At 38.7% G+C, this 27,300-nt stretch overlaps 1 protein-coding gene across 1 annotated transcript in view; it reads left to right on the top strand.

Annotated features, from left to right (window-relative positions):
* Positions 1-27,300, top strand: part of stk32c (serine/threonine kinase 32C) — a 97,666-nt gene that overhangs the window by 57,503 nt on the left and 12,863 nt on the right. Inside the window, exons 3-8 of the mRNA XM_015033580.1 lie at positions 247-398; positions 14,674-14,847; positions 21,964-22,001; positions 23,683-23,772; positions 24,788-24,891; positions 25,110-25,226. Of these exons, the coding sequence (XP_014889066.1) occupies positions 247-398; positions 14,674-14,847; positions 21,964-22,001; positions 23,683-23,772; positions 24,788-24,891; positions 25,110-25,226 (675 nt within the window). The remainder of the gene's footprint in view (positions 1-246; positions 399-14,673; positions 14,848-21,963; positions 22,002-23,682; positions 23,773-24,787; positions 24,892-25,109; positions 25,227-27,300) is intronic.

Below are 27,300 nucleotides of genomic sequence, written 5' to 3'. Positions count from 1 at the left end.
CCTACCTACCTACCTACCTACCTACCTACCTACCTACCTACCTACCTACCTACCTACCTACCTACCTACCTACCTAACGTATTTCTGGTATTTTCCTTCCGCTGGAATAATCAGCAGCTGAATGATGTTTTCTTGTTTGTGTCTTTAAACCAACGAAACCTGTTTATCTTCTAACATGTTTACTCTTCTTGTCTTCTTCTCCTCTCTCCATCCCTCCTTCCCCCTCTCTGTTTGTTCCCCCTGCAGGTATGCATTGTGCAAAAGAGGGACACAGAGAAGATGTACGCCATGAAGTACATGAACAAACAGCAGTGCATAGAGAGAGATGAGGTCCGAAACGTCTTTAGAGAGCTTGAGATCCTACAGGAAATTGAACATGTATTTTTAGTAAATCTCTGGTGACTATCCAATGTTTTTACACTTTCAGTGTGGTCTGCTGTCGCTTGCTGTATTGTCTGTGCGTTTTCTGCAGTGCATGCTTCTCCCCAGATCTGCTTTCTGTGGGTTTTGCGCTCATTGTGTCGCATGCATGCATTTCTTTAATCAAGTTTTATTTTCTCCACAAACAAACCTCTATTAAGTTGAGAAACAATTTACACAGAGGAGATATTTTTTGCATATTAGTTTAGACTCTGAGCCCATGAAACGCACATTTGATAATTACCACACTTTGAAATGACCTTACTACTCCCTGGAGCCTGATATGTGGGTGAACGGAGGCTGACTTCATTATTCAACGCTCTCGTTCTCAGGCGGGACTCATTTCCAAATGTAATTGTGAAGCTGGCATTCGCTGCCTATTAGACAAAGCACTGTACTCCTCTGTAATTGGGAGAATAGTTGCGTGTTTCAGAGCAATGGCTGCCAGTAAATTTTGTATCTGACACATCCTGTGATGATTACAAGCAAACCACACAAATTAATGTTTTGGACTTGCAGCCTGGTAAAGTTCTGATTTAAGTTTGATCTATTGGATGTTTTCCCTGTTAGAGATTCTCCCCTTCTTGGAGAAACTGAGGACATTTTAATGAGCATACAGTAGTGGCTCTGTGTGTATATTTTTTTATATAATTCCCTGTAGGAGTTTGCGGCTGCCAGAACCTTCTGTGTTCTAGTTTTCAATGTGCCGGGCTGCTCCACTCTCCCTCTCATATTCTGCATCCAGCACTATTTTGAGTGCCCATTAGCGACAAACACACTGTCTTTGCAGCTATGTGGGAATTAGAAGTTTCACACCTCCTCTCCCTGCTCATGAGACTCTCCAAAAAGTCGCTGTCCATCTCACTGGGGGAACAGCGGCCGCGTCTCGGCTTCCCTCCCACCACAGTCGCAGTGGTGCCGTGCTCAGCAGTTTGTTTTCCCTTTAGCTGGTACCTTTTAGCGCTTGGCAGTGCAGCCAGAAAAAGACATTTTATCTCAGGATTTGTACACAGGCTGGCAGCACACAGTCAGTATTTCCTACGTTTATTGGCTTCAGTGGTGAAATAGTGACAGAAATGTCAATGCGGTTTAAAAAAATTTATGCATTGATTTTCTAATTATACCTAAACAAGACGGTTCACTTAAAATAACACAAGAGGATTTGATTTGTACAAGAAAAACAATGGTGGACACATTCTTTTGCTTTAAGCTCCTTTTATGGCCATTTAACTGTAAATTCATGCAATGTTTTTACATCAGATTCATGTTGGGTTAAATATGTGCATTTGAAGCCAGCAGTGTTGGCCACACCTCCGCTAATGCGCTAATAGGAGAGCTAGTTTTTCCCTTAGCACTTTGGCTAACTTTGAAAACATTTAGCACACTTAGCTTTAATTTTTCAGTATCAAAATTTTAGAAATTTTCAAATTCATCAAATTTTGATGTTCATGCTCTTATTTTGAAGTGGATGAAGATGCAGTTCTGTTTCCTCTCTTCTCGTTCATTCTCTTTTTTCCGTTCATTAACTTTATTTCAAACAAGAAACAGTAACAAAAGAAAACAGATAAATACAATATCTAAAGTAAATTGTAATGTCAATATTAAATTGGGTTTTAGTATCTCCACAGCAGATTTAATTTAATAATGTTAGCATAGTGCTTTAGCGTTAGCAGAACTAATGTTTATGATTAGCGCAACAAATGTTTTAGTTAGCGGTGGAAACCAGTTATTTATATGAGTACAAAAGGACTAAGGACCTTTTTTGTTCAATATTTGACATTAAATCAGGCAAAACGTTTCCTGTTTTAGGTCATATTAACTCAATTATTTCTATTTTCTTGTTTCTTGAACAATAAGATAAACATTTGACTTTCCTGGAGGATTACTTTTGTGAGATCATAAGGAAAATTTGACCTTCAAGTCTGGCTCTCTTAAAAAAATGTAGAAAACAATTACTCTTTAAAAGATTAAAGTCAAGACCTTCCTGTTGGTAAATAACAAAACCTGAGAGGATTCATCTCTGTTTTTGTCTTTTTTGCTCATCTTCTAGAATAGATGTTCAGCGTCTTACCAAAGAAAGATCTGTCTATTAAATGTTCAACCTATTTAAATTTCCTGATCAAATTGGGCCAACAGGCCAAAAAAGACTGAGGAAGACAGCGGTGTGGGTGGTGAAAAGTGATGAAGCTGATGCTGAGTGTCAGCTGGAAGGAAGTAGATGTTGGCGGAGGGGAAGAAGGTTGGCTGACTGAGCGGAGTGGGCGGCGTAAAGAAAAAGCCTGAGACAATGACCGACTTTCAGTGGAGGAGAAGCAGCGTTATCCTACGGAGCAAGAAAACAAAAGAGTTAAATGAAAATTATGTTAGATAAGTTGAAAAAGGTAGCTTGGATTGACTGAGTGGGTTGAAAAACAATTAAATAAGCAAACAGACAGAAGTACTGTGAAAAGAAAAAAACTTTTCTAAGATAATTAGGTTGTTTAAGTCGATGGTTGAATGTTGTTTTTCCTCTTTCAACATCAGCATGACTGTTGCGGCAGCGCTTTTCTCTACAAGCTGATTGTGATGTTTTACCTTATATACGACCATTGAAAAGTGGAAAATAAAGAAATCATGGAAGTTTTACAGATTATTTTCTTTCTAGTTTTTAGTGCAAATATCTTTGTCCACTTGAAATAAGCAAAAGAAGTAACATTTCAGAAAGATATAGCAGCTTGTTTTAAGTCAATAACTCCTTAATGATGACTAAAAAGTACCAGTTCCACTGGCAGATTATGGTAAAATGTCTTATAAGTGAATTTATCTGCAAATGTAACTAGTACATTTTTAAAAATCAGTATTGAGGAGTTTTTTACTTAAAACAAGCTCTCATATCTTGCTGAAAGGTTACTTGTAAGTTACTTTTTTATTTAAAGTTTCCAAAGATATTTCCAAAGAAACACTTGGTAAGATTTTGTATTTTTGGAGCGTAATCGACCCACAATATCATTTTCACTGTTCATGACTGTCTATTTGCGATCTTCACCGTAATATACGGCGCATAAAGCAAAGCGAAGCTAAACAATCATCAATTAGTCAAAGCGCAGTATTACTCCGCGACGCTCCTGGCTACGGTAGCCATAATGTGACATATCTAAGATATTTTAACAGAGCGCCGTGAGCCACACGAAATCACTTCGAGGTAAGTAAGCACAACCAGAATTAATCCAGAACAATATATAAGGCGCACTGTTGTTTTTGATCAAATTAAACGCTTTAAAGTGCGCCCTGTAGTCCAGAAAATGCGGTATTTGCTAGAAAAAAGTATGTTTTTTCTTTTCTGTGTATCATATCGGAGCGTCAGTGATGCAGAAGGATATGGCGGCTTGTCAAAATGGTGTTTTTTCGTCCTCTCTGCGCCGTGAGCGAGGCGTGTTGGGTGAAACCAGCTGTGTTGTGGTTTTGGGTCGCAGCTGTTTAGCCTCCGATGGCGAGAGGCTGCGCCGGTGCGTAAGACGTCAGAGAGGAAAAACAGGACGTAACTGACCTGCTGGGAGGAAAACGGGTCTGGATCTGGTTCTGCCTCAGCAAGATGGCGAGCGAGCGGCTGATTGGAACAAAGGAAATTAAGATTATGAGAGATTACGCAATGGTTCTTCTGGTGGTAGAAGGAGATTTGACATTAAAATAGTCATTTCTGACCTGTCCATCCATCCATCCATCCATCCATCCATCCATCCATCCATCCATCCATCCATCCATCCATCCATCCATCCATCCATCAATCAGACTTTATCTTTCATGTTTTGTTCTTAAAACACTCATCAGTGTCTGACGTCTCATTCTGGAAAACGCTGTGATTGTTTTCCTTCCCTTCGTTTGTAGGATCCTCTCTGAGCGTAATGCCAGCAGCCTTGTTATTTGTGCATCACATTGACTGTCTGCTCCATTTAGCTGATGCTTGAGACATGCATCCCAGCAAGGCAGGTAATGAGATGGGACCGATGAGAACGCTGCTTCCTGCTCCTATTGTCTCTCTTACTGTATAACAACCAGGAAAATAATTGGTTCACTGCGTGGGCATGCAGCGAGTGTGTGTGTGTGTGTGTGTGTGTGTGTGTGTGTGTGTGTGTGTGTGTGTGTGTGTGTGTGTTTTCCTCCATACCCAGGGAGATCTGACAGTTGCCTTATCCATTTGGCTCCTCACACAGAACATTACGATTTCTGGCACTTGGCATTTGGGCTTTCAGTTCATTATTAATGGATGTGCGACAGACCAGCTGGGGTTTTTGGGAACTGCCAATTCTCAAAAAGCAAACAATAAAAATAAAAAGAAAAGCATCTCATGAGAAAATGGCAGCTTTGACAAAGCATCACAGGAGTGCTTTTATTGATACGGTGCCGCGAGGGAGCCAAAGAGGCAAACACACAAAACTGCTGTCAGCCGAGGTAATGATTCCCGCAATAACAGGGAATAACGGGTCGGGAAGGGAGGATCGGGAACCAACTCGGAGAGATGCACGACAGTCTGGAGAAAGCATTTGGCATTGATTTGTTTTGTCGACAAAGAAATGTGCAGACTAAGAGGATTTGTAAGATATCCCGCAGCTCATACCTGCACACACTGTGTCTGGAAATGGGCTCCTGCTTTTATTGAGTCATCCCGAGTTTTGCTGCTGTGCCTGTGAAGAGGCGGCTTCAGAAGAAAAGCGTTTGGCTGCAGCCTCGTGAAAGCCCAGTCTGAATCCCATCAGCGGGGCCAAGGCTGCCTCCAGCCCGCATTGAGTCCGCAGACCGCCGTAATTGCTGCAGCCGTTTCTGAACTTCACAGAAACCTTGTGTAGGAGTTGCGGGTGCGCCGAATGGATTACTTCAGGAGAGGAGAAAAAAAATTAATCATCACCTGCTGCACACCAAATCCTCACAAATCCCTGAAAGGATTTGCAACACATGAGGAGACACTGATTCCTTCTTCTGCTTTATGATGTGTGAAAACCGTAAGAGCAGAGGTCACTTCTTTCATCTTTACCTGTAGAAAACGGCTAAGGTGCATAAAAACGTCGATGATCAGCTTCTGAACTTGTATTTAAAAAAGTTGGATTAATGTGCTTTTGTTTGACACAAAATATAATCAATGGTAATAGTTTCATTTATTTATTACTTCGCTCCTTGTGTAGTAAGAGATTGTCGTGCTACGCTTCATTTTAAGGCTAAACAAGGAAATTCAAAGTGTTTTACACCATAAAACCATGTTATTATGACGAGAAAAAAGGAGTAAATTTCCACAAAAAAGCTAAAAAAGAAATTTAGATTAATCTCAGAAATTTTCTAGAAAATTTCAGAGCAGATTCACAAAAAGAAACAGAAGAACTGAACCAACAACACGTTTTATCTCAGTGAAAAGTGAACAGCAGAAGTGGGAGGAAGTTCAGCATTTTTCTCAGCTGATGCTTGAGTTGAGAAACACTGAAGTAGATTTACTTCTCTTCAGAAAACATCACTTTTAAATGGCATCTCTGCCAGAAACCTGTAAAGCAAGGGTTTCATTTTGGGCTGTTCTTAAAGGGCCGGTTGGGCCAGAATGCAGAATAAACACATTCAGCTGTTAAAATATCAATAAAAAGACGTTTGTTTCTTAAAATTAAATAATCACTGATCAGTCCCTCTAGGATTTTGTGATTGTTTTTGTGATTTTTTGTAAGGAATTTTCTGCTAATCTCTTTTTTTTATTAATCACCGTATTGATTATAGCATCAAGTAAGGCTGAGGCAGTAAAATTTGCAGTAAAATCAGAAAAGACGCGAGGATTTGCTGAATTTGTGTGAATTTTGAGGAATTGTAAAAAACTGGTGGGACTTATTGATGTAACTTGGAGTCTAGAGGACCACATAAAAAGCTACGGCGGGCCAGATTTGGCCCCCGGGCCTTGAGTTTGACACATTAGCTGTTCGACGGTGTGTTGGGCCTTCGGTAGTCCCTCCTCCTCTGCAGCAGATTCAGAAAACGAGGGCGGCTGATGGTGAGGATGAATGTGCTCCATCCTGTTCCTATTACAATATTGATTTCAGGCCTGGAAGAGGCGAAGCCTGCGTAGAATGTGGAACGGCCGAGTCAGCGGTTTTCCACCGAGGCCCCCTAATTGGCTGTGGGAAGTGGAGATGTTCACAGGAGATATTTACAGTAGATTGAGACAGAAGATGATGGAAGCAACGTCGACTAGAAAATTGTTTTGGTTTTAACTTTGAATTTGAATTTCATTAAGTTGATTTAACAAAACATTGTTTTTAGGCCTCATTAATCATGAATTGAGTTGTTTCAACGTGATGCACTAATTTAAATCAAATAATTATTTCACATTGTGCAACAAAACTGTCTTCTAGTTGAACAAAAACACATTTCTGTTTTATTTTCACTCACATTATCAAGTTAAAATAACTACAAATTCTTGATTTAACTTGCACCAATAAAATATCTGATTTGATAATTAAACATCACTCAATTTGAGAAAGACTTCCTCAACCAATACAAATTGACAGTTGCTTGAAAATGAGTATTTGCTATAAAAACACAGACAGGTCAGTTTAATACACTTCACATTTTGCGTGTTTTTGTGCTGCTTCTGAAAAACACCCGCCTGTTTTTTTGGCAATAAGCTAAAGTTTCTTGGTGTCTGGGAAATGATACCTTTCAAAAATCTCCCGATTGCTCAGTCACATCCTACCGGGGCTTCACTGTTACCTAGCAACCCAGGTGGAGCTTCAGCACGTTGCCTAGCAACCCAAGCAGAGCTCCAGCACATTTGGTCAGCTGGTTCTACCGCTGTATGCGCTGTACAACGGCTGCTGGAAAAGATAAGTGTTTCGTTGTTGACTTACCGTCCAGAAACCACTTGCTGCATCCTCGTTGGTTGTGCAAAAGGCTCCACTTCTGCTTTTCAATAATGTACGTTTGTGAAATTGCACATCTGTTTTCATGTGTGAGTGTAAACGTTGAGTTGGGGGTTGATGGGTGTGTGATCAGGAGTACCTTATTTGAATTTAAAGTGACAGAGCCCTAAAACAGCTCATTCTGGAAGAAGATAGGCAGAGCAGAGCAGATTAACTTTACATTATCTAAGAATAATTCTGTGCAGAAAATGTAATGAACATGTTTTGCTATCCTAAACTGTTCAAGGAAGCATAATAGGTCACCTTTAAGTTCTAACAGAAAGACCCTCGTTAACTCAACTTACTACTGCAAGTTTATTTTTCACAGTCTCACAAATTTAAGTTTACAACTGAAGAGTAAATGTCAGTAGACACAACTAAATGCAGCTCAAATGTTTTATAGTGCACAGTACATATTAGCAATTGCAAGGTTTAAGCAGAAGTAGAAATATGAAGGCGATAAGAAAAGGTAGCGAGGAGCAACGTTATGAATTACTTTGAACCTACGGGAGAAGTTTGAGTTGTGTTCTGAACCTGGTGACACGAATACCAACGAGAGTCGATGTGGAGTGTGGGGAAAGGCAGAGATAAAGACTATTAATAATGTTTATCATGAGCCGTGAAATCCATGAAATGTGCATCAACCGTCCTCCAGTCATGGCAAATTTTGACTTTGTGTGAGATTCTTCTTGGCTCTCTAACAAAATCAGCCGAACTCCCTAATGAAATAACGAATTGCACCGATTCGCTTGGCGTCGGCTCCAGTGGGCATCAGCCACCAGACAGAGCACGCCCCATATGCACGTCAGACTGCGTTGACGGATCGCTGGGGGACGCTTTCTGCGTTTCTGTGTAGCCGGGTCGCGAGGTCGGCCGGCAGGTGGGTGTACAGATGTCAACAACCCAATTTAGAGACAAACTGGGGGTTTTAATTACAAACAGCGTTAAGACAGAAGAAACGGTGTGAAGTTTGGAGCAAAATTAGGTTTAGGGCTGAAACAATTAATCGGGTTAATCGTGATTAATCGAATAATATTGAAATAATAGTCATCTAGTTCAGTAATTGATTAATCATTAACTGGAGTTTATAGACGCAAAATAAGGTGAATTGTTCAAACTCTCAATGGACTTCCAGTTAAAAATACTATAAAGTATAAAGTGTAGATAAACACAGCATTTTACAGATTTGTATTTGTGACAAATTTTAAAATGCTAAATGTTTTGATGTTTATTCTAGTAAAATAAACTGTAAAGTAAAGTAAACTGTATATAAATTACAGTTTGGGCTTAATTACTCATCTGAATTTGTTGCTTTTTCAGAAAATGGTATCTTTTGAGTCTATTTACTCCAGTTAACAATTAATCGATTGCTAAATTAGTTGATGACTATTTCAATAATCAGTTAATCACCATTTATCCAGTTAATCGTTTCAGCCCTAAAGCTATTGCATCGTTAGTTCTGTCTTAGGGTGACGCCAGCAGTTTCCCTCTGGATCTGCACTAACTCTGATCATTTGTTCCTTGGGGAGGAAAAGCTCCTTCTGTCTAAAGATAATAAAAGAATAGCTTGGACGATGAGGCAGTTTGACACAAACACACAATTTCCTCCCGTTTTTTGATATTTGCTGGTTCCAGCTTGATTTGTCTCGTTTGGTAGTTTTGGGGTTGTTCCTGCTATGCAGCAGAAGAGTTTTGATGAGGAAACTTTGTCTACTTTGTCCTGTTCTTTCGCGCTGACGCCCCTCTGCTTTCAAACCGGGACATTTTGTAGGACGCTGCTCTTAAAGTTTCACTTTGTGAAATCAGGTCGGTGTTTTAAGGTGACTCTGGAGCTTTAGAGAGGAGAGGCAGCGCTCAGTCAGATCATTGTTGGAGGAATCCTCTGAGGACAACGCAGGCGTCTCGTGATTGAGTCATGCAGCCAGGCCTGAGCTTTATATAGGCCACTGAAACTTTGCAGACGACTCGAGCCAACAGAACCACAAGCTCTCCGACTTTCTCCTTCAAAACTGTTTCTCCTCTTTCCTTGTCCTCCTACTTCCCTCTCTGCCTCCCACAACTCATTTGTCATTGTGGCCTGATTATTTCAGCCTCTGTCTTGTGTTGCTCCTCTCTTTGTGGCTGTTCCAGCTTAGTCCTGGACCGGACTTTCCGCTCGGTCTCCTCGTGGCTCTGGGCAGGTAATCGGACCACAGAGGTGTTCATTCATATTCGTTTGTGCTCATTATGAAGCACCATTCTGTGTAAGTCTGTTTCTTTCCAAATATCTGCAGGTTCCAGCTTCTACAGAGGGACACAGCCATGGCAGACAGTTGATTTTTTTGTTTTGTAAACTGTTTCTGTGTGGATTCGGTCCGGTTGAAAGACCCACACTGCAAAAATACAAAATCTTACCAAATATTTTAGTTTAGTTTGTGTTGTAAATCACTTGAAATAAGACGAAACTTACTTGCAAGTAACTTTTCTGGAAGATATAGTGGCTTGTTTTAAGTAAATATAATTCCTTAAAATACTAGATCCACTAGAGTTCAATAGTACTTTTTTTTAAAAAAATCAAGGATTTATTGACTTAAAATAAGCTCCTATATCTTACCGAAAAGTTACTTGTAAGTTTGTTTTGTTTTGTTTTAAGATTTGTAGAAACTAGATGAAGTTGGTGAGATTTTATGTTTTTGCAGTGTAATCTGCCCCTTTGTCTGCTCCCAATCAGAGCAACACTGCAGTAAGCGTCTTTATTTTCAGAAAAAAAAAAACTGTTCATCCACACAGCCTACATTTGTCTAAGTTCAACGTTTTGCAATAACCGGAGAGTCGGCTCCTGACATTCTCAGAACCGACACATTTTAGGAGTTTCATTGTGCTGATTTGAAGGTAAGATATGCCAAAGATGGGGGGATTAAATTGTGCTTCCTCTCTCTGCTTTTCCGCTGGAAGAGCCCTGAAAGTGTCACTGCTTGTCATCGCCGGCTCTTTTATATGCTCCAGTTGTTGGCCGTTATCCGACATCTCCCTGTCACCTCAGACGCAGCGAGGGAGGAAGTGACAGCCAGAGAGAGGGAGAGAGAGAGAGAGAGAGAGAGAGAGAGAGAGAGAGAGACAGACGCCGCAGTCTGCAGGCCGGGAAGCTCGTTTTTAGCGAGGGGTTCGTCTCGGAGGGAGCTCATCTGTCAGCAGGACGGCGGGAAGCAGAGTCTGACAATGAGGTGTTAAAAAGGTGGCCGAGCCAATGGCCGACCGGCCGTCCGTCTGTTTCAACACTGAAGCCGATCTCTGAAAGGTCAGGCCAGGTGGAATAACTGTGACTGATGAAGGCGGCTAAAGAGCCGTTTCCTCCTGACAGCGCACAGCAGGGCGGAAAACGAAGTTCAGGGTTTTACAAACCAACTTCCACCAATTATATAGTAAATCTCATTATTACGATGGTACATTAGGGTCAATATATATAAAAAAAAAAACGGGGAGTAAAATTCCCCTAAACATTTTCTGGAAACAATGAATGACATTTCCACGTTTGAAACGTTAAAAATTTGCTCGATTAATCTCACAATTCAGAAGTTTTTCTCTGGAAAATTTCTGAGATTCTCAACATTTGAGTTGTTTTGTTTTTTTTTGTTGTTTTTTTTTTAGCAAATTTTCAACTTTTTAAATTCTGAAATGTCCTTGTTTTTTTCTGGAAGTTTTCTGAGATTAATCTAAAAAATTATTAGGTATTTTTCTAGCAAATTTGCAAAAAAAATTAAAATGTAAATTCGTAAATTGTATAGAAAAAAAGTCTGGACATTTCTGAGTAAAAGTTTAAAATTTATAGGAAAAAGAAGTCATAAATTTTGAAATTAATCTCAGAAATAAAAAAATTCGGAAAGTTTCAAAAGTTAAAAAATTTCTAATTTTGGAAATTGTCTAAAGGTTTCAAATTCAGAAATGTCCTTGTTTTTTCTGGGAAATTTATGAGATTAATCTGAAAATGTTCAAGTTTTTTGAGCAAATGTTTTACTTTTCAAGCTCAGAGATGTCCTTGTTTCTTTTCTAGAAAATTTCTGAGATTACCCTCAAAAGTTTTTTGGTGGAAATGCACTCTTGTTTTTTTCTATATATAACACGCCTTTATGTATTTTACTGCAGGTGGATAAAATCGGTACTATGAAATAATTGTGTTTTCTTCCCTCCTGAAGCCAAAAACTAGTTTTCTGCTTTTCTCCGTTGCAAACATCCACCTCTTTGGCTGGAAATCACGGCTAGATATGAGCAATCAGAATGCCCTTGTGTGCGTTCATGGCCAGACTTGAGGATGTAGAGGAAACCTGCTGCTATAAATAGAAGTAATATCACCGTAGCAGAAGAGCTTTGATGAGAAAATAAAGAACTGGCTCACTTGCAATCACACGAAGCCCAGTTTGATAAAAGAAATCACAGAGGCTCGGATTGTTTTCCCACCTGGGGGATATTAAGTTATTAATCTGTCTTTATTCGACTTGGCTGAGTAATCAGCATCTGTTCTACTTTAATTGTTCACTTTTGTGGTTTGGTGTTTTGTTCGGAGTGAATGTAAATAGTCACTGAGCGGGCTGCGTTTTAATTTGACTTGCATGATTTGTAAGTCTGACTGACAAAACTGCTCAGAGAGCTTTAAATTGGTCTCCAGGTGAGCACGGGTTCAGATGTAGAGTCTATGTAAAGTAAAAAAAGATGAAGTGAATGGCGCCAGTGGACAGGGAGTCTGACTAATGAACAAAACCTGAGAGCTGAGTCGGTAAAAAAGCATCCTGATAAATGAAAGGTCTCACTTCTGCTTTCAGAAACTCTAGGACAATTACAATACTTTCTCATGTGGGACAAACTTGTTGAGTTAAAAGTACTCTCAGGACAAGAAAATACAAAAAAAATCTAAACTAACATTAAGCAAATAAGTCTTTTTGTGTTGTAGTAAAGTGATGTTATTCGTTGTACAATCAAAACTTTTCTAAAAACACCCAGACGTTTTGTGGCTATAGGTTAATGTTTTCTGGTGTCTGGAAAATGACATGATTGAAAAATCTTCCAAATGTAACGCACCAACCAGAAGGCACTGCCCATCACCTAGCAACCATAGAAGCCCAGCCCGTCGCCTAGCAACCTCAGTAGAGTTCCGCCCATCACCTAGCAACCCCAGATCTTTTGAAGAACAAATGACATTAATATACAGAGGATCTTTAACACAATGACAAATATAGCAATATTGTAATAAAGAATAACCACAGACTTTGACAAGGTTAGTGTTGAGGTCTTGCATTCTTCAATAAATAAAGTTAAAAAAAAAGTTAAATATACACATAAATTGGTCAAATAAAACTATGTGTACCTTTTACATTCAGATACATAACATCAAGATGACCTCAAGGATGTTTGGTCAGCTGACTTTTCCGCCATTGTTACATGCAAGTGTAAAAGCTGAGCATGTTTTGTGTTGCTCATAACACAATAGGTCACCTTTAAAAAGGATTTTGGATAAATACCGTGTTGAAAATGGCATTTAGTTTTAAAAAAATTATTTTGGCTTGATTGAGCAATTTTTTTCTTGTAAGAACAAGATTTGGGTCACTTTCTTTCAAAGCGTTTGCTTTGAGCCTAACTTCATAAATTAAATGAGAGCTAATTGGGATGCAGCAAAAAGTTTCTGGATGCACGTAATTCTATTAATTATAAAAACTTGATTGTAAAAAGATGAATGCTTTATGTTGTACTTGACATTTTCCCTTATAATAAAATTGCTGGTAATAATTTTAGCCTGATTCCCAATAAAAAAAAATCTCCATCTGCATTTGATGGCCACACAAAATCAGTCTAAGCGCCACAAAAGGCCTCCTGCGCCGCACTTTGGACACCCCAACTCTAGGAAGCAGAACAATAACAATAGATAGATGGATGTGTTTAGCGTGATTTCAAGCCTGCCAATAGGATTTTATAGTTTAACAAAAGGCCAAAGAACACAATAAGCTAATATCTTAAATAGTTTGTGTCTTTGTCTGTGACATTGTGTATCTGGATGCACATAAAAAAGAATAAACACTGCAGCTGAGATTTGGCTGTGGAAAAATGAAGGCCAGATAAAGATCACCGGCTGCAGGAATAGCCACGGTCTCCAGCATGGTATGTTATTGTTGCGTTGACAAAAGAAGCAGCGCTGCTGTAAACCACAGCCAAGAACGATGCAAACACAGAATCAATCACTGAAACAAGGAAACAATTGCTTCAGACTTGGCTCTTGGATTATTGATGAACAGCAGAAATGTCTCCACGGCTTGAATGATGCACAGCGTACAGCATAAAACCCCATGTAAAGCATGGAGGGAGGATTTTCTCTGCCCAGATGAATATAAAGTTCGTTTTTAAAAGCTTGAATCTGGCTGAGTGAAATACAAATGTCAACTTGGGACTAGTTCTGATAAACATCTGTCGTTACGCTGATGATAGTTAGCTATTAACAGAGGATTTCTGTATATGGGAAATAAACAAAAAAAACTTGGATAATTTTTTATTAATATTTTGTGTTGGAGTTCTCCTAATATGATTTTATTCTGGTAATATTAGGACTTTATTGCCGTATTACTTTGACTTTGTCGTTTGACTTTATTCTTTTGACATTATGTCTTTATTTTCCTGGAAAAAAATAAAATAAAATCATTTTAGCCAGATCCAAACATTCAAAGTGTAAATAAACAGAAGCTGTAAAACAACCTTCTTAAACAAAATGGTGGCCCGACGGTTGACAGTTGAATTACGGAAACCCAATGAGTGCATTGTTGAAAAAACAAGAAAGTCTGATTTTCTAAAAATTATATATTCATAAACCAGAAATTTGATTAATTGATAAAATAGATTTATTGCCCAATGGAGAGAAGATGAGGACGGTCTTCATACACTGCAAAAACACAAAATCTTACCAAGTATTTTTTGTCTAGTTTCTAGCGCACCTGAAATATAATAAAACTAACTTATTAATAACTTTTCAGCAAGATATAAACAATAATTGCTTTATATTAATGAAAATATACTAACTTTACAAGCAAATTGTTTTACTTATAACATGGAAAAATGCCTTGTTATAATAAAATAATCTGCCAATGGAACTAGTATTTTAATCAATACTAATGAATTATTGTTGCCAAAAAGTTTCATGTAAGTCACTTTTGTTTTATTTCAGCTGTACTAAGATAAGTGACTTGGTTGTGTTTTGCTTTCTAACCCATCAGGATCCTCGTTAGTAGCTGTCTGCATGCAGCCCTGCTTTCCGTTTGTTGTGTTTGTGCTTCTGCTGGAGCGCCGTCTGCGTTCCCTTCGCCCCGTCACTGAGCGGTGTGTTTGCTCCCAGGTACTCCTTCCAGGACGAGGAGGACATGTTCATGGTGGTCGACCTCCTGCTGGGAGGAGACCTGCGCTACCACCTGCAGCAGAACGTCCAGTTCAGCGAAGACGCCGTCAGGCTCTACCTGTGTGAGATGACTCTGGCCCTGGACTACCTGCAGAGCCAGCACATCATCCACAGGTGCACACTCACCTTTTACCTCTTGTTTTGGTTTTCTTCAGGATTTCATGGTTTCTATCAGCAGCTACATTTTAGTGACTCTGTTTTAGCTCATTTTGGACGTTCTTGCAGACTTATGTAACAAAAACAGAAAACTGCCATATAAATGAGCAACTTTAAGTTAAAGCGAAAGTTGTGACTTATTCATGACAGCAGCAAGATGAATATTATATCTTTTGTTCTCAGATTATGCACTATGGCTGCAACTAACAATTATTTTAGTAATCTATTATTTTGACGATTAATCGATTAATCAAATTTTAAAAATGGCACATTCTGCATTCATTCCACCAACTAAGCCTTTTTACACAAAATAAAATACACTAAAATGTGCAAAAAGGAAATAATTACATATTTTTTTAAATAAGAAAACTAAAATTGTATTGCTAAGAAATATTGTCAACTAATAGATTCATTATTTTTTGTGTTGATAATTAGACAGCGAAAGGAGACATTTTTACTAAATTTGAACCAGGTGAAGCTAAAAATGAAACTTGATCAATTCTGGGTAGAGACTATTTGCAAACAAATAAGGTTTTTCTCATCTTAACTAAAAAATGTATATAATTTTTGTACCATTTTGGCTTAATTACTGCTTTGAGTGCTATGTTTGGAGTCTGTAAACACCAGTTACCGATTAAGCAGTTACTAAATTGATAGACTTTTATTTCAATAATCGATTAATCACAATTAAATCGATTAATCATTTTTGGTATTTACCTAATATCCTCAGTTTTTACAGATAGAAGTGCCAACTATAACTTAAAACTAAGTTAAGTTGTTAAATAATTTCAAAGGAGCAGAAACTGCAGATCTACAAAGAAATACTTCAAAAGAAACAGTCAAGGTTACATCTGGGAGCTTCAGCATTCAAGAGGCTTTGTGTCATTGTATTCAGCAGCTTGCACTAACATTATTAATGCTCCACCTTGCTTTGCTCCTCCGTTTTCAGCTGAAACAGGACGGATTACATTTTAAGACTGAGTGCAGATGGAGTAAAATCTGTTTTCCCTGTAGTTGGTTTATCTGAGCCGTGAAATCGCCTCTCCTTTCTGAGCCGTGCTGCAGACAGTTTTATGACAGAAACATGATTTGGATGTTTCGCACCTTCATCCAGTCTGAGCTCACTTCCTGTTAGGCGTCACTACCGTTTCCTGTTGTGTGTTTTTGCACAACTTGAGTTGTTTATTTCAGGTAGAGCTTAAGCATCCTCCTATCTATTGATTTTGTTCAGAAACCTTTGGTTGGACAACTACTCCCTCTGGTTTTGCAGGCTGTGCAGCTGGAAGGCTTTCTGCTCTCACTTTTTGTTTTTTACTTTTGCAACAGTTGCGACGATGTGTAGTCATGGCAACAAGGTAATGTTTTTGTTACTACTGGGAGCAGATTATTAGCATCTCAAAAGCTCAAATATTACCTAAAAGTTCAAACCATCTCTCAACGGGCAAGGCTCTGCTCTCCGATCTCTGACTCCAACATCTCAGAGATTTAAAAAGGAGCAGCAAATGCAAACGAGGTGGATTAGCAGTGCTAGCCAACAACTGATTGTATCACTCAAACATGTTTCTGTGAAATATTCTCTCTGCTGTCTTTAAATTGAGCTGTTGGCGTCTAATGGTGGCCATGAAACTGTCAAACAACAACAGTCTTCAGTCAGAGGCCTCTCCAGATTTGTTGCAAGACTGACTGCTACTGGTAATCCCTCCTTTATTTGACTTCAGTTCGTACTGTAAAAGCAACAAATCAAAATAAGATTCTTCCAGAAGATCTGAGTAGCTCTTCCTCTTTTAGATCCTTTAAAACCAACTTTTTAAAATAGGTAAAGTTTTCTGAGGTTTTTTCTTTCTTTTTTTTTTTAAATGGAGATGGGAATATTATGTTTCTGTCATACGTTAGTAAAATCAAAGCTGAAGTACAGTGAAGAAGTATCTGCCACTAACAGATTTGTTCTGGTTTTCCGTCATACAGTCAAACAATTTTTTTATATTTTCACCTTCCAAAAATAAAGAACAAAGTAATTTTTTGCCAAATTTGACTTTGGCAACAAATAAAATCACCACGTCTTTATTTCCAAAAGATGTTCTAGGCAAAAAAAAAAAAAACTTTTTGGCAAAAATAACTTATCTTAGGAAGGTTTTCAGATTCACATTTTATTTATTAAAGTAGTGAAGCTATTCAGATCAACATGATAAATTAAAATCCATTTGAGATTTTATTCATATAATTGTGGAAAAGTGTTTCTATTATAAAGTGTTCAGAGAGGAGAAACAGATTCTGTTGAGGCTTTTCAGAATATAAACCAGATTTAGTTACTGAATGAGCTTCTCTGGTCATGTGGGTCAGACTGTGGGGCTCCACTTTCCTAAATGAAGAACGGAGCAGCTTTTTTGTAAATGTGGCCATGTATCATCTTTAATCAGTTCAGCCTGCAGTTTGTAGTTTATTTTGCACAGAAATGCTGAGCGCAGCAATACAGCGTCTGCAGTTTGGTGAGCAAAAGAGCGGCGATCCCAGCAGACTGCTGATTTAGTGCCACAGATGGCTCAAACGTTGTTTGAATGCTGCTCCATACCTTGTCTGGGCCACATTTTTACCTTCAAACAACTTGGGGGTGTGTGCGTATGTGTACCTGCATTATTAATGTTGTGAGAAGTTTCGGTTTTATTTCCTCTGAAGTGATCTGTATGTGTGTTTCTCCTCGATCTGTCTTTCAAGCAGACTTTGGTTCTCTTGCTAATAACAGAGGGGATGAAACGATGCTGCTCTGCAGAAAATAGTATTCTGGTGGAATATGTATGTGAAGGTTTGTTCTTTTATGAAGAAAGATGAGATGCAAATACAATACTGTACAAATTAGTATAAGTTCCAGAACAAATCTGCTGTTCTTTTTATCAAAATAGAAAAGTATCTCAGTGTTCTCTGACCCACCACTGCATTTGAAAACTCTAGAAAGTTACATTTGGGTTTATTTTGGGGCATTTTTGTGTCAAATACCACTAAAAAATTATGATTGACATTTGTCTGATTCGCTCCAGACATAGACATGGTCACTTAAAGGGAACCTATTATACAAAATTTACATTTTGTGCGTTTTTATTCTTCCACTTGGGTCTCAACTGCTTCTAGAAATAGTTCAATATCCTAAAAAATACATCCAGCCATTTTCTGGCAATAGCTTAATGTCTATTGGTGTCTGGAAAACAGGCCGTTTGAAAAAAACTCAAGATTATTAAGTCACAACTGATAGGCACTGCACCGTTACCTAGCAACCCCAGTAGAGTTCTGCCCATCACCTAGCAACCCACGCTGCCATCCAGAAACCAGTTGCTGCATTCTTGTAGGTTGTGCAGGAGGCTGTGGTTGTGCCCATCTGTTTGATTCCATTTCCACTTATATAAAGTGTAAATACTGAGTTTTTGTGACGTGGCCAGCAGCAGATAATTTGCATAAAGGTTACAAGAAGCTAAAGTTAAAGTAACTAAAACTCGGAGTTGAAAAAATTACACTGCAAAAACACAAAAATCTTTCCAGGTGTTTTTGTCTAATTTCTAGTACAGGTATCTTTTTTACATTTGAAATGAGACAAAACCAAGGTACAAATAAGTTTTCAGCAACATAAATAAGCTCATTTTGAGTAAATAATTCTTGAATATTGATTAATAAGTTCCACTGCAGATTTTTTTCTCTTATAACACGTGAAAAATGTCATGTTATTACTGAAACAAACTGTGAAACTGGCATTTTTTAAATCAATAGTCAAGAATTATTTAGTTAAAATGAGCTTATCTTGCTGAAAATAATTTTTCAGTAAGATAAATAAGCTTGTTTAACATTATTGTACCTTGATTTTGTCTTATTTCAAGTTTAACAAGATATTAGAAACTTGGCAAAAATACTTAGTGAAATTTTATGTTTTTACAGCTTACGAGAATACACTGCAAAAAAAGAGACTCATGCCAAGTAATTTTAGTCTAATTTATTGTGAAAACATCTTAGATTTGTTTTATTTCAAGTGTACTAACTACAAGTAACTTTCCAGCAGTTTTTTTATTTATTGATAATTATAAGTATTTTTTACTGATTTCACTAACAGGTTATGTAACTTATAACATGGGAAACATGTCTTGTTAAAAGTGAAACAACTAACCAATGGATCTAGTACTGTAAACATTTATGTTAAGAAATTATCTAGTTAAAACAAGCTACTATATCTTTCTTGGGTAGTTTTTTTTTTTTTTAATTTAAAGTACGGTAAGATGTTTTCACTATAGATAAAAAATACTGAGTAAGATTTTATGTTTTTACAGTGTATGAGAAATTTACTGCAAGAACACAAACTCATACCGAATAGATTTGGTCTAGTTTATTGTCCAAATATCTTAGTATACTTGAAATAGGACAAAACTAACTTTTAATTTCTTAATATTGATTTTTAAAAGTACTGGTTCCACTGGCAGGTTATTTAACCAGCATTTTTAATCAATATTAAGAAATTATCTAATTAAAACAAGCTCCTACATCCTGCTAAGTTAGTTTTTTATTTCAAGTGCACTAAGATGTTTCTGCTAAAAACTATACCAAAAAGTCTGGGTAATATTTAGTTTTTTTGCAGTGTTCACATGATGTGCAGGAATCAGGACTCACATCGGTTTCACTGTAATGCGTAGAATCAATGGCTGCTCTGTGGGATTTCTCCTTGTTTCCTCCTCTTCATGACTCAAGTGGGAGTTCTTCCAGTGCCGCTTTTAATGGCTTGTCGAGCCGTCAGCGTTGAACAGACGAGCTTTTCACATGTCGAGTGGGTTTCGCTCCTCAACACATCTATTGACTCCTTTTTTCCTTCAATCTGCCTCCAGCTTTCAGTCTCACATTTCCCCGCCTGCAACTGATTCCTGGGGAGGCGGGATGTTTGTTTACCTGAAACCAGGATTTTATGTGCAGAAAGAGGTGAATTAGAAACAGTTTCAATAGCGACTGCTTCCCATTCTTTACAAACAGATCCTCCAGATTCCAACTTTAGATATACGGACCTAGAAATAAACTGTAACTCAGGCTCAGGAGCTGCCGCCCGCCTCTTAACACATGATTGAATGCACCCCTGCCGATGTGTATCTGCAGCTATTTTTAGGTGCTCAGACAGAAGTATATGCTGTAAAAATACACCCACCCCTGCAGCGCCCAGCAGTCCGTTATCATCTCTGCTTCCAGCTTCACATCCACGTAAATGTGGGAAATATCCTACTCCTTCCAAGTACCCTCTGTTTGCTCTTCCTGTCGTTGATTTCTCATTCAGGAAGTGTTAATATGATAAGTGAGCGACGCTTTGATGTTTACCAGCCTGTCTCTGCTGGATAGGAGCCCTAATCCCATTGCCGGGGATCCGTGGCCTGTGCGGCTCCAGCGTTTAAGTTTCCGACAGTAGGATACTGTTCACCATTTTTTTGTTTTTTGCACCAACTTAACGAAGAAGGGTCTCTGGTCTCCTAGCAACAGTCAGGTGTCACCGTGCCCAAGGAGGTAAAATTAGTCTTATTAGGGGAAGGGAGGAACCAGAGAAGTCCTCGTGTTGCTTTTTCCTCGTATTTCACTGATTTCAATAAATCGTCTCTGGAGTTAAAGCTGCAGTTAGAAACTTTTATCAAAATTATATATAGATTTTTTACATATTTGTTAAAATTGTCAACATGTCATATGAAACGGATAATCTGAGAAAAAAAATCGATCTCTTCCACCTCCTGCCTGAACTGTTACTGTCATCTGAAGACATACACCGCACCAATCAGAGCCAGGAGGAGGCTCTCAGCACTGCCAATCAGGCTTGTGTATGGATTGCTAAATGTGCTAATAGTGGAGGAACAACTTACTGTTCCATCTGTCGTCCTGCTAACTAGCTTTAGCATTCGTGGCAGCACGTAGCAGACAATAGCTGCAGCACGTAGCAGACAATAATTAACAGCGTTAAGTCCCGCCTCCTGGCTCTGATTGGTTGTTTCTAGTTAGCTCATGCCAGCCCCCACAAGATGCCACCCTGGGTGGTTGTCAGAAACCGTCACTTAATCAAAGGCAGCGCTAAACAGGTGGGTTTTAGTCTCCATTTAAAGGAACTCAGTGTTTCGGCTGCTTTGCAGTTTTCTGGAAGTTTGTTCCAGATCTGTGGTGCATAAAAGCTGAATGCTGCTTCTCCATGTTTGGTTCTGGTTCTGGTGCAAAGCAGACCAGAACCAGAAGACCTGAGAGGTCTGTAAGGTTGCTATGACAACAGCAAATCTTTAATGTGATGTGGTTCAGCGATTAACAAGCCAAATAAAGTATTTTAGAGTCTATTCTCTGAGCTACAGGGAGCCAGTGTAGGGATTTTAAAACTGGGATGTGTAGTTAATATATATAAAAGTCAAACTTTTAAATTAAAAACTGAATTTGTGATGAAACCCTAACGTATTAAGATCCAGCGGTATGTTGTCTCTGCTCCTCCTCCTCCTGCTCCTCCTCCTCCTCTTCCTCTCTCCTTCAAGGCTTTTACTTCAGCGTCTTTGTGAGACGCTCTCTGGAAGCTGCCTGTGTTTCCGTGCTGCAGTGTGACGTGAACCGTGATTAAATACAACAAGCGTGTTCACTCTGACGCGCCTGGTGAAAGTCATGTGTTTGGCGCACGCAGCCCCTCTGTAACTCGCTTGTTTTGAGGGAACCTGCAGATATTGTTGCACCTAAAGTCCCTCCGGCGGCGTTCGAAATGAAAGAATCTCCTCCCTCTTTTGCTCTTACTGACACAATATTGCACCAACACGTAATTCACACATGCATCAGCCTCCAACACACCTCCTACAGACTTTCACATCTACACATACTGTATATATCTAATCCCAGGCTTTCCCACATGTGATGGCACCTTGCAGCACGGTTTCAGAATGTGTTGGCTGCAGAGCAGACCAAACACGTTTAGTTAATGTAATGAGCATGAAACCCAACCTTTACTGCTCTGGTTGTACTTTAAAGAGGCTGTAAGAGCTGCTAGACTTCATTTAACTGTGTCTTAATGTGAAGGTGATTCAATCACATCTGTGTTTTGTGTTTTTTCAGAGATGTAAAGCCGGACAATATCCTTTTAGATGAACAAGGTAAGAAAATGACTGATTTGTTTTTAGTTGCGTTGATGCTTCTGTTGTTTCCTGCTCTAACTTCAATTTGTGTAAACAATCTTTTTTTAATATAATATACTTTCTCTGCAAGAATTGATTGTTTTGTTGAAAAATATTTTGACATCCACTATAAATTATTTTGTGAACCCAAAGCTATTTCCTTTTGCATGTTTTAGACAAAAGGTGTCCAAAGTGTGGTTCGGGGGCCGTTTGTGGGCCTCAAACAGAATTCAAGGATGGTATAACTTTGTTTTTCCAGCTCAGGGATTTGATGCAGATTGATTTTAAAAATTTAATGTACAAGTTTCACTGATACGAGGCGTCTAAAAAAAGATCCTGAGGAATTAAAATGGAAAATCTGTTTGTCTTTTATCATCTTTTTCGCTATATACAAAGATAATAAACCTGAAAGATTTAGCATATATCCTTTTTTCTACTTTTCTTTTTTCATTGAAATATTGTGAGTTTTTTTTTTTTTGTCAAAACTGAAGAAAAAATGACAGAAAAAACAAGTTTTAAAATTTATTTGAAAATAATAAAACGCTGGGATTCCTGGAAAGGCCAGAAAACCTGGACACTACCTGGAAAACCTGGATACTACCTGCTCTTAAAATAGTATTTAAAAGTAATCAATTGTGCATAACTGATCATCATCAATGTGATCATCTCTATAAACGGTATTAGAAAAAGTCCTAACACAAACATCTGCATACCAAAGTATTCTATAGTCAAACAAGACCTTAATTTAACCGAAACCGGATCAAATTAAACCGGGTCAAACACAGCACTTAGTGTCCGGCAGATTGGCTGAAAAAGCAAATAATCAAGGTGTTGTAATGGTCTAGTCAAAGCCTTGACCAAGACAAAGCTGCAGAGCGTTTTTGCTGCTGAAGCTGCTTCAGTTTGGACTTTCGTGTCTCTGGTAAGGCAGAGACCCACCTGTAGATTGGAAAGTTTGTCAGCAAAACTAATTTTAGGGGTTAAAATTTATGCATCTTTTTTGCAAAAACTTCTATTTTGTTGTAGATAAATTCGCCAACAAACATCACTGAGCTATTTCTGTGGAAACTGTGAGGAACCTTGATTTTATAGAAACAAGCGACCCTGAGGTGTCTGTTTGCTTCAAACTTTTTCTTTTACATTTTTATATAATAATCCTGAGTAGAAAAGGCGTTAGACTGTTTCTTCTTGTATTCAATGCCTCTTTTATTCTTTTACGTAATCCAGTCCTTTGGTGTTTAATCCAGAGGATTTTCAGCTGCAGAAAAATCCATCATTACTTTAACAAACGTGCTTCTTCCTGATGAGTCACAACAGTGGCAATACAAAAAAGTCCAAAATAATGAGTTCACACTGATCCGGTTCACTGAAGCATCACTTTTTATTTATTTTATTTACATTCTGGAGTAACAGTAAAAAAAAAAACAAAAAAAAGTTGTTTTATATTTTCCTGTAAAAAGTTGGTGCAGAATATTTCTGATCTCCCAGCTTGTGCACATAAACAAGGAATTTAAAATCCACTTTGCTCTCAAGAAAGGCATTTTGAATATAAATATGTAGAAAGTAGTGATGGCGTCTGTAATTAATTAATCAAAATCAGCACATTAAGGTCCTGGCATTAAAAATATAAACGATGTTGTCCTTTGATTCTGTTCCTCAGGTCACGCTCACCTGACAGATTTCAACATAGCGACCATAATAAAGGACGGAGAGAGAGCCACGGCGCTGGCTGGAACCAAGCCCTACATGGGTAACACTGATCCACCATTGTGTCCTTTAAATAGCTGCTCCTTCTCTGCAGCAACAGCTGTGCTCTGAGAAAAGAGTCGCCTTTATGAGCTATGAACAGGAAAACTGGCCTTGTGCCACTTTGAACACAGATTGAGGTTTGTTTCTAAAGATGATGTATCCAGGATCAAAAAAGTCTTTAAATGGAATCATTGGCATCTAACCATGTGGATTTTATCATTTCTTTTCCTATTTGCTTATTTTCCTGGAGTTGTTTTTAATAAACGTTTCGATCGAGACACAAAAGTGTTTTGCAAACTTTACAGCATCGGTGTTTGCTGTGACAGTTTGCTTTGTTGAACCGGGAAATTTGGACAGGAAAATAAATCTTAAAGAATCTTAACTGCAAACCCAAATAGACTGTAGCTGTTTACATCCAATCGTCAAGCGAATTTAAAATGTTGCAAAAAAAGAAAATGCGAATTTGGCGTGGCTGCATCTTCTGGTTTGGAGTGAATCAACCAGACGAATTGAGTTTGAATGTAATAAATAGGAAGTATCTATCAACGAGCATGAACCACACATCTTAGAAAAACAAAGAGGTTTGGGCTTTCGTGTCTCTGGTAAGGCAGAGACCCACCTGTAGATTGGAACGTTTGTCAGAATTTATTCGGCAAAAGTGTTTCCATCTCCTCTCTTTTGGGAAAAGCCAAAAACCACCTAAAGCATGTATGAAAACTTATTATTATGAGTTATTTTGAACACCAGCATTTTCTAATGCAATACTTTAAAATGAGCAAAAACTACTGATGGAAAAAAACAATCCCACCGTTTACATTTTGGTACTGAAGTCGATTTTTAACATGTTTAAATAGTTTAAATGACAACAAGCTGATGTATCAAACACATTGAGTCACTGCTGAAATCTCCGCCGATGGCTGCAGATTCTTTGTTGAAGGTGCAAAAGGAAGTAAAGGCTGTTTGTTCTTCATTTGTGTGTTATAGTTAGTAAAACTGCTTTCCTGCTTTTCCTTCAGCTCCAGAGATCTTCCAGTCGTTTGTCAGCGGAGGCACAGGCTACGCTTTTGAAGTCGACTGGTGGTCGTTGGGGGTGACGGCCTTTGAGGTGCTGCGTGGATGGGTGAGGCTCTCTGAGTTTCAGCTTGGCAGATGTTGAACCTCACTGTAAGGAGGCTCTGAAGGCTTTGCTCTGTTCTTTCTGTTCGTTCTGTTTGATTTGTCCGTTTTATTTGTTCTTTTGTTCTGTTTTGTTCGTTCTCTTTCATTCGTTTTGTTTGTTTTGTTCAATCTGATCGTTCTTTTCTTTCTTCCTGTTGGTTCTGTTGGTTCTGAACCCAGCGGCCGTACGACATCCATGCCAGCAACTCTGTGGAGTCTTTGATCCAGCTCTTCAGCACGGTGAGCGTCCAGTACAGCCCGGCCTGGCCCAAAGACCTGGTGGCACTGCTGAGGAAGGTGAGTTACATCCATCCATCCATCCATCCGTCCATCCATCCATCCATCCATCTATAATACATCCAACCAGCAGAGAGCAAAGTTAGCGGTCTGGAAGTATTTCAGTATATCGGGTTTACCTCAGGCTTGTCCTCCGGGTAATTTGGTGGTTTGGATCGGACTCGGACACAATAGACTCCCAGTCTAAACTCTACTGGGAACGCTGCATTCAGCAGATGGAGAATGGTGTTTGAGAACTGGGACTTGCCCAGATGAACACTAACCTATCGCTGTAATCCCACAGCATCGTCATAAACCTTCACCAGTTCACCTAAACATGAACTGGATAATCCCAAAAACCTCACTGCCTCACCTGAAGCCAAATTTTGTTTCCTAAAAAACAAAAATGGCTTCAGAAAATCACTCAGGAAACGATATTTTATGAGTACCTGTACACTCTGAGTGCAGGCTCTTCACTCTGGCTCTAAACAAATTCAGCTAATCCATTTGTCTTCCTTATAAACATAAAAGATTTGATTTAGGACCTCAAGCTGTTTGGTAAAGTTTGGCCAGGAAAGAAGCATTTGCCAAATTTTAGCAGCATAGGAGGATTTTGTGATAAAGTTATTTCTTCTGCAGAACCATAATTTGAGAAGCTGTGGTATTTGCAGTTTTATTAACATTAGATTATTTTAAAGAGCATAAATTCTGGAGCATTTTTTAGCATATTATCAATTTGGGTATAAAAAGAAAACATCTTTCCTCACACTAAGTTTAGCAGAGTTCACAGTTACATGGAAATGTCAGTGGAGATTTCATCATCTTATTTTTAGTCAGCGCTGACCTTTTGTCTTCTCAGAGAAAAACTAGCAAACACCCCCTGCAGCGCGGCGTATTATCTGTCAGTAATTAACCTTGAGTCTTTGGGTTAGCTGTTGTGGAGTTGAGCTTTCTCTGCATCGCTGACGTTACAGAAACCTCACTCTGGGAAGCAACTTCCCAACCTCTAGGGGACTCAGTGTTTGCATTGTATCTCTAAAATTTAATGAGCGATGGATCTTCGCTCTGACTAATTACGCTACTTATTAAAGAGGGAATCAATTAAAGTATTACGAAGTGCTAATCGAATTTTCATCTCATCCCAAGTTACCGAGTCTTCCTCGGAAAGACGATCGGTGCGGACTTGGAGGTGATGCACTGAGATGGAAAGTGAGTTAAGAGGGAGGAGAGGATTTGTGTTGAGAGGGGGAACATCGCTGGAGGGAAACAGGAAGAGTCGAGACCTCCAGGGCATCCGAGGAAAAAAGCGACAGATGGGAAGAGAAACATGCATGAGAGGAAAAGTCACCTCTTTCCTCTTCTGCATACATCTATGTGTTGATAATCAGCACACCAAGGAATACAGCTAGCTGAGCTTTAACGCTTGAAAACAGGGGGGCCTTAAAATGTCTTAAATTGTTTTAACTAGAACTGAGGCCTTGAAATGTCTTAAATTCATTTTTAAAAATGTAATTTGCCCTTAAATGTTGTGACAGGATTATTTTACAGCTTTTTGTTGTTTTTTTTTCTTTTGCAAGACTTTTCTGCCTAGAGAAAGTTTGTTTATTTTTTAAAATGTAGTTTATTTAGAACAAATAACTTTGCATACAAAGATCTTCAACAAAGTAAAATTAGATTATAGTAAAGAAGAAATAATGAACAGTGGAATAGTGTTATGTAAATTATATTAAAAAAAAAAAATTCCCCTCTCACCCTCTGTGGGTGGTCTCTTTCATCCTCTGAGCTCGGGTCCTCTACCAGAGGCCTGGGAGCTTGAGGGTTCTGCGCAGTATCTTGGCTGTGCCTAGAACTGCACATTTTTGGACTGAGATGTCTGATGTTGTTCCTGGGATCTGTTTGAGCCACTGCTCCAGTTTGGGGGTGACTGCCCCGAGGGCCCCGATGACCACAGGCACCACTGTGGTCTTCACCTTCCAGGCCTTCTCCAGTTCCTCTCTGAGGCCCTGGTATTTCTCCAGTTTCTCCTTTTTCCTGATGTTGTGGTCACTTGGTATTGCTACATCCACCACAACGGCTTTATATATATATATATAAA

This window comes from Poecilia latipinna, unplaced genomic scaffold (genome assembly GCF_001443285.1).
Source record: "Poecilia latipinna isolate Pla-1442-1.1 unplaced genomic scaffold, P_latipinna-1.0 Scaffold273, whole genome shotgun sequence".
In the NCBI taxonomy this organism is placed as follows: Eukaryota; Metazoa; Chordata; class Actinopteri; order Cyprinodontiformes; family Poeciliidae; genus Poecilia; species Poecilia latipinna.
The sequence above is the reverse complement of the archived record's forward strand: the minus strand, read 5'-3'. Positions and strand labels throughout refer to the sequence as shown.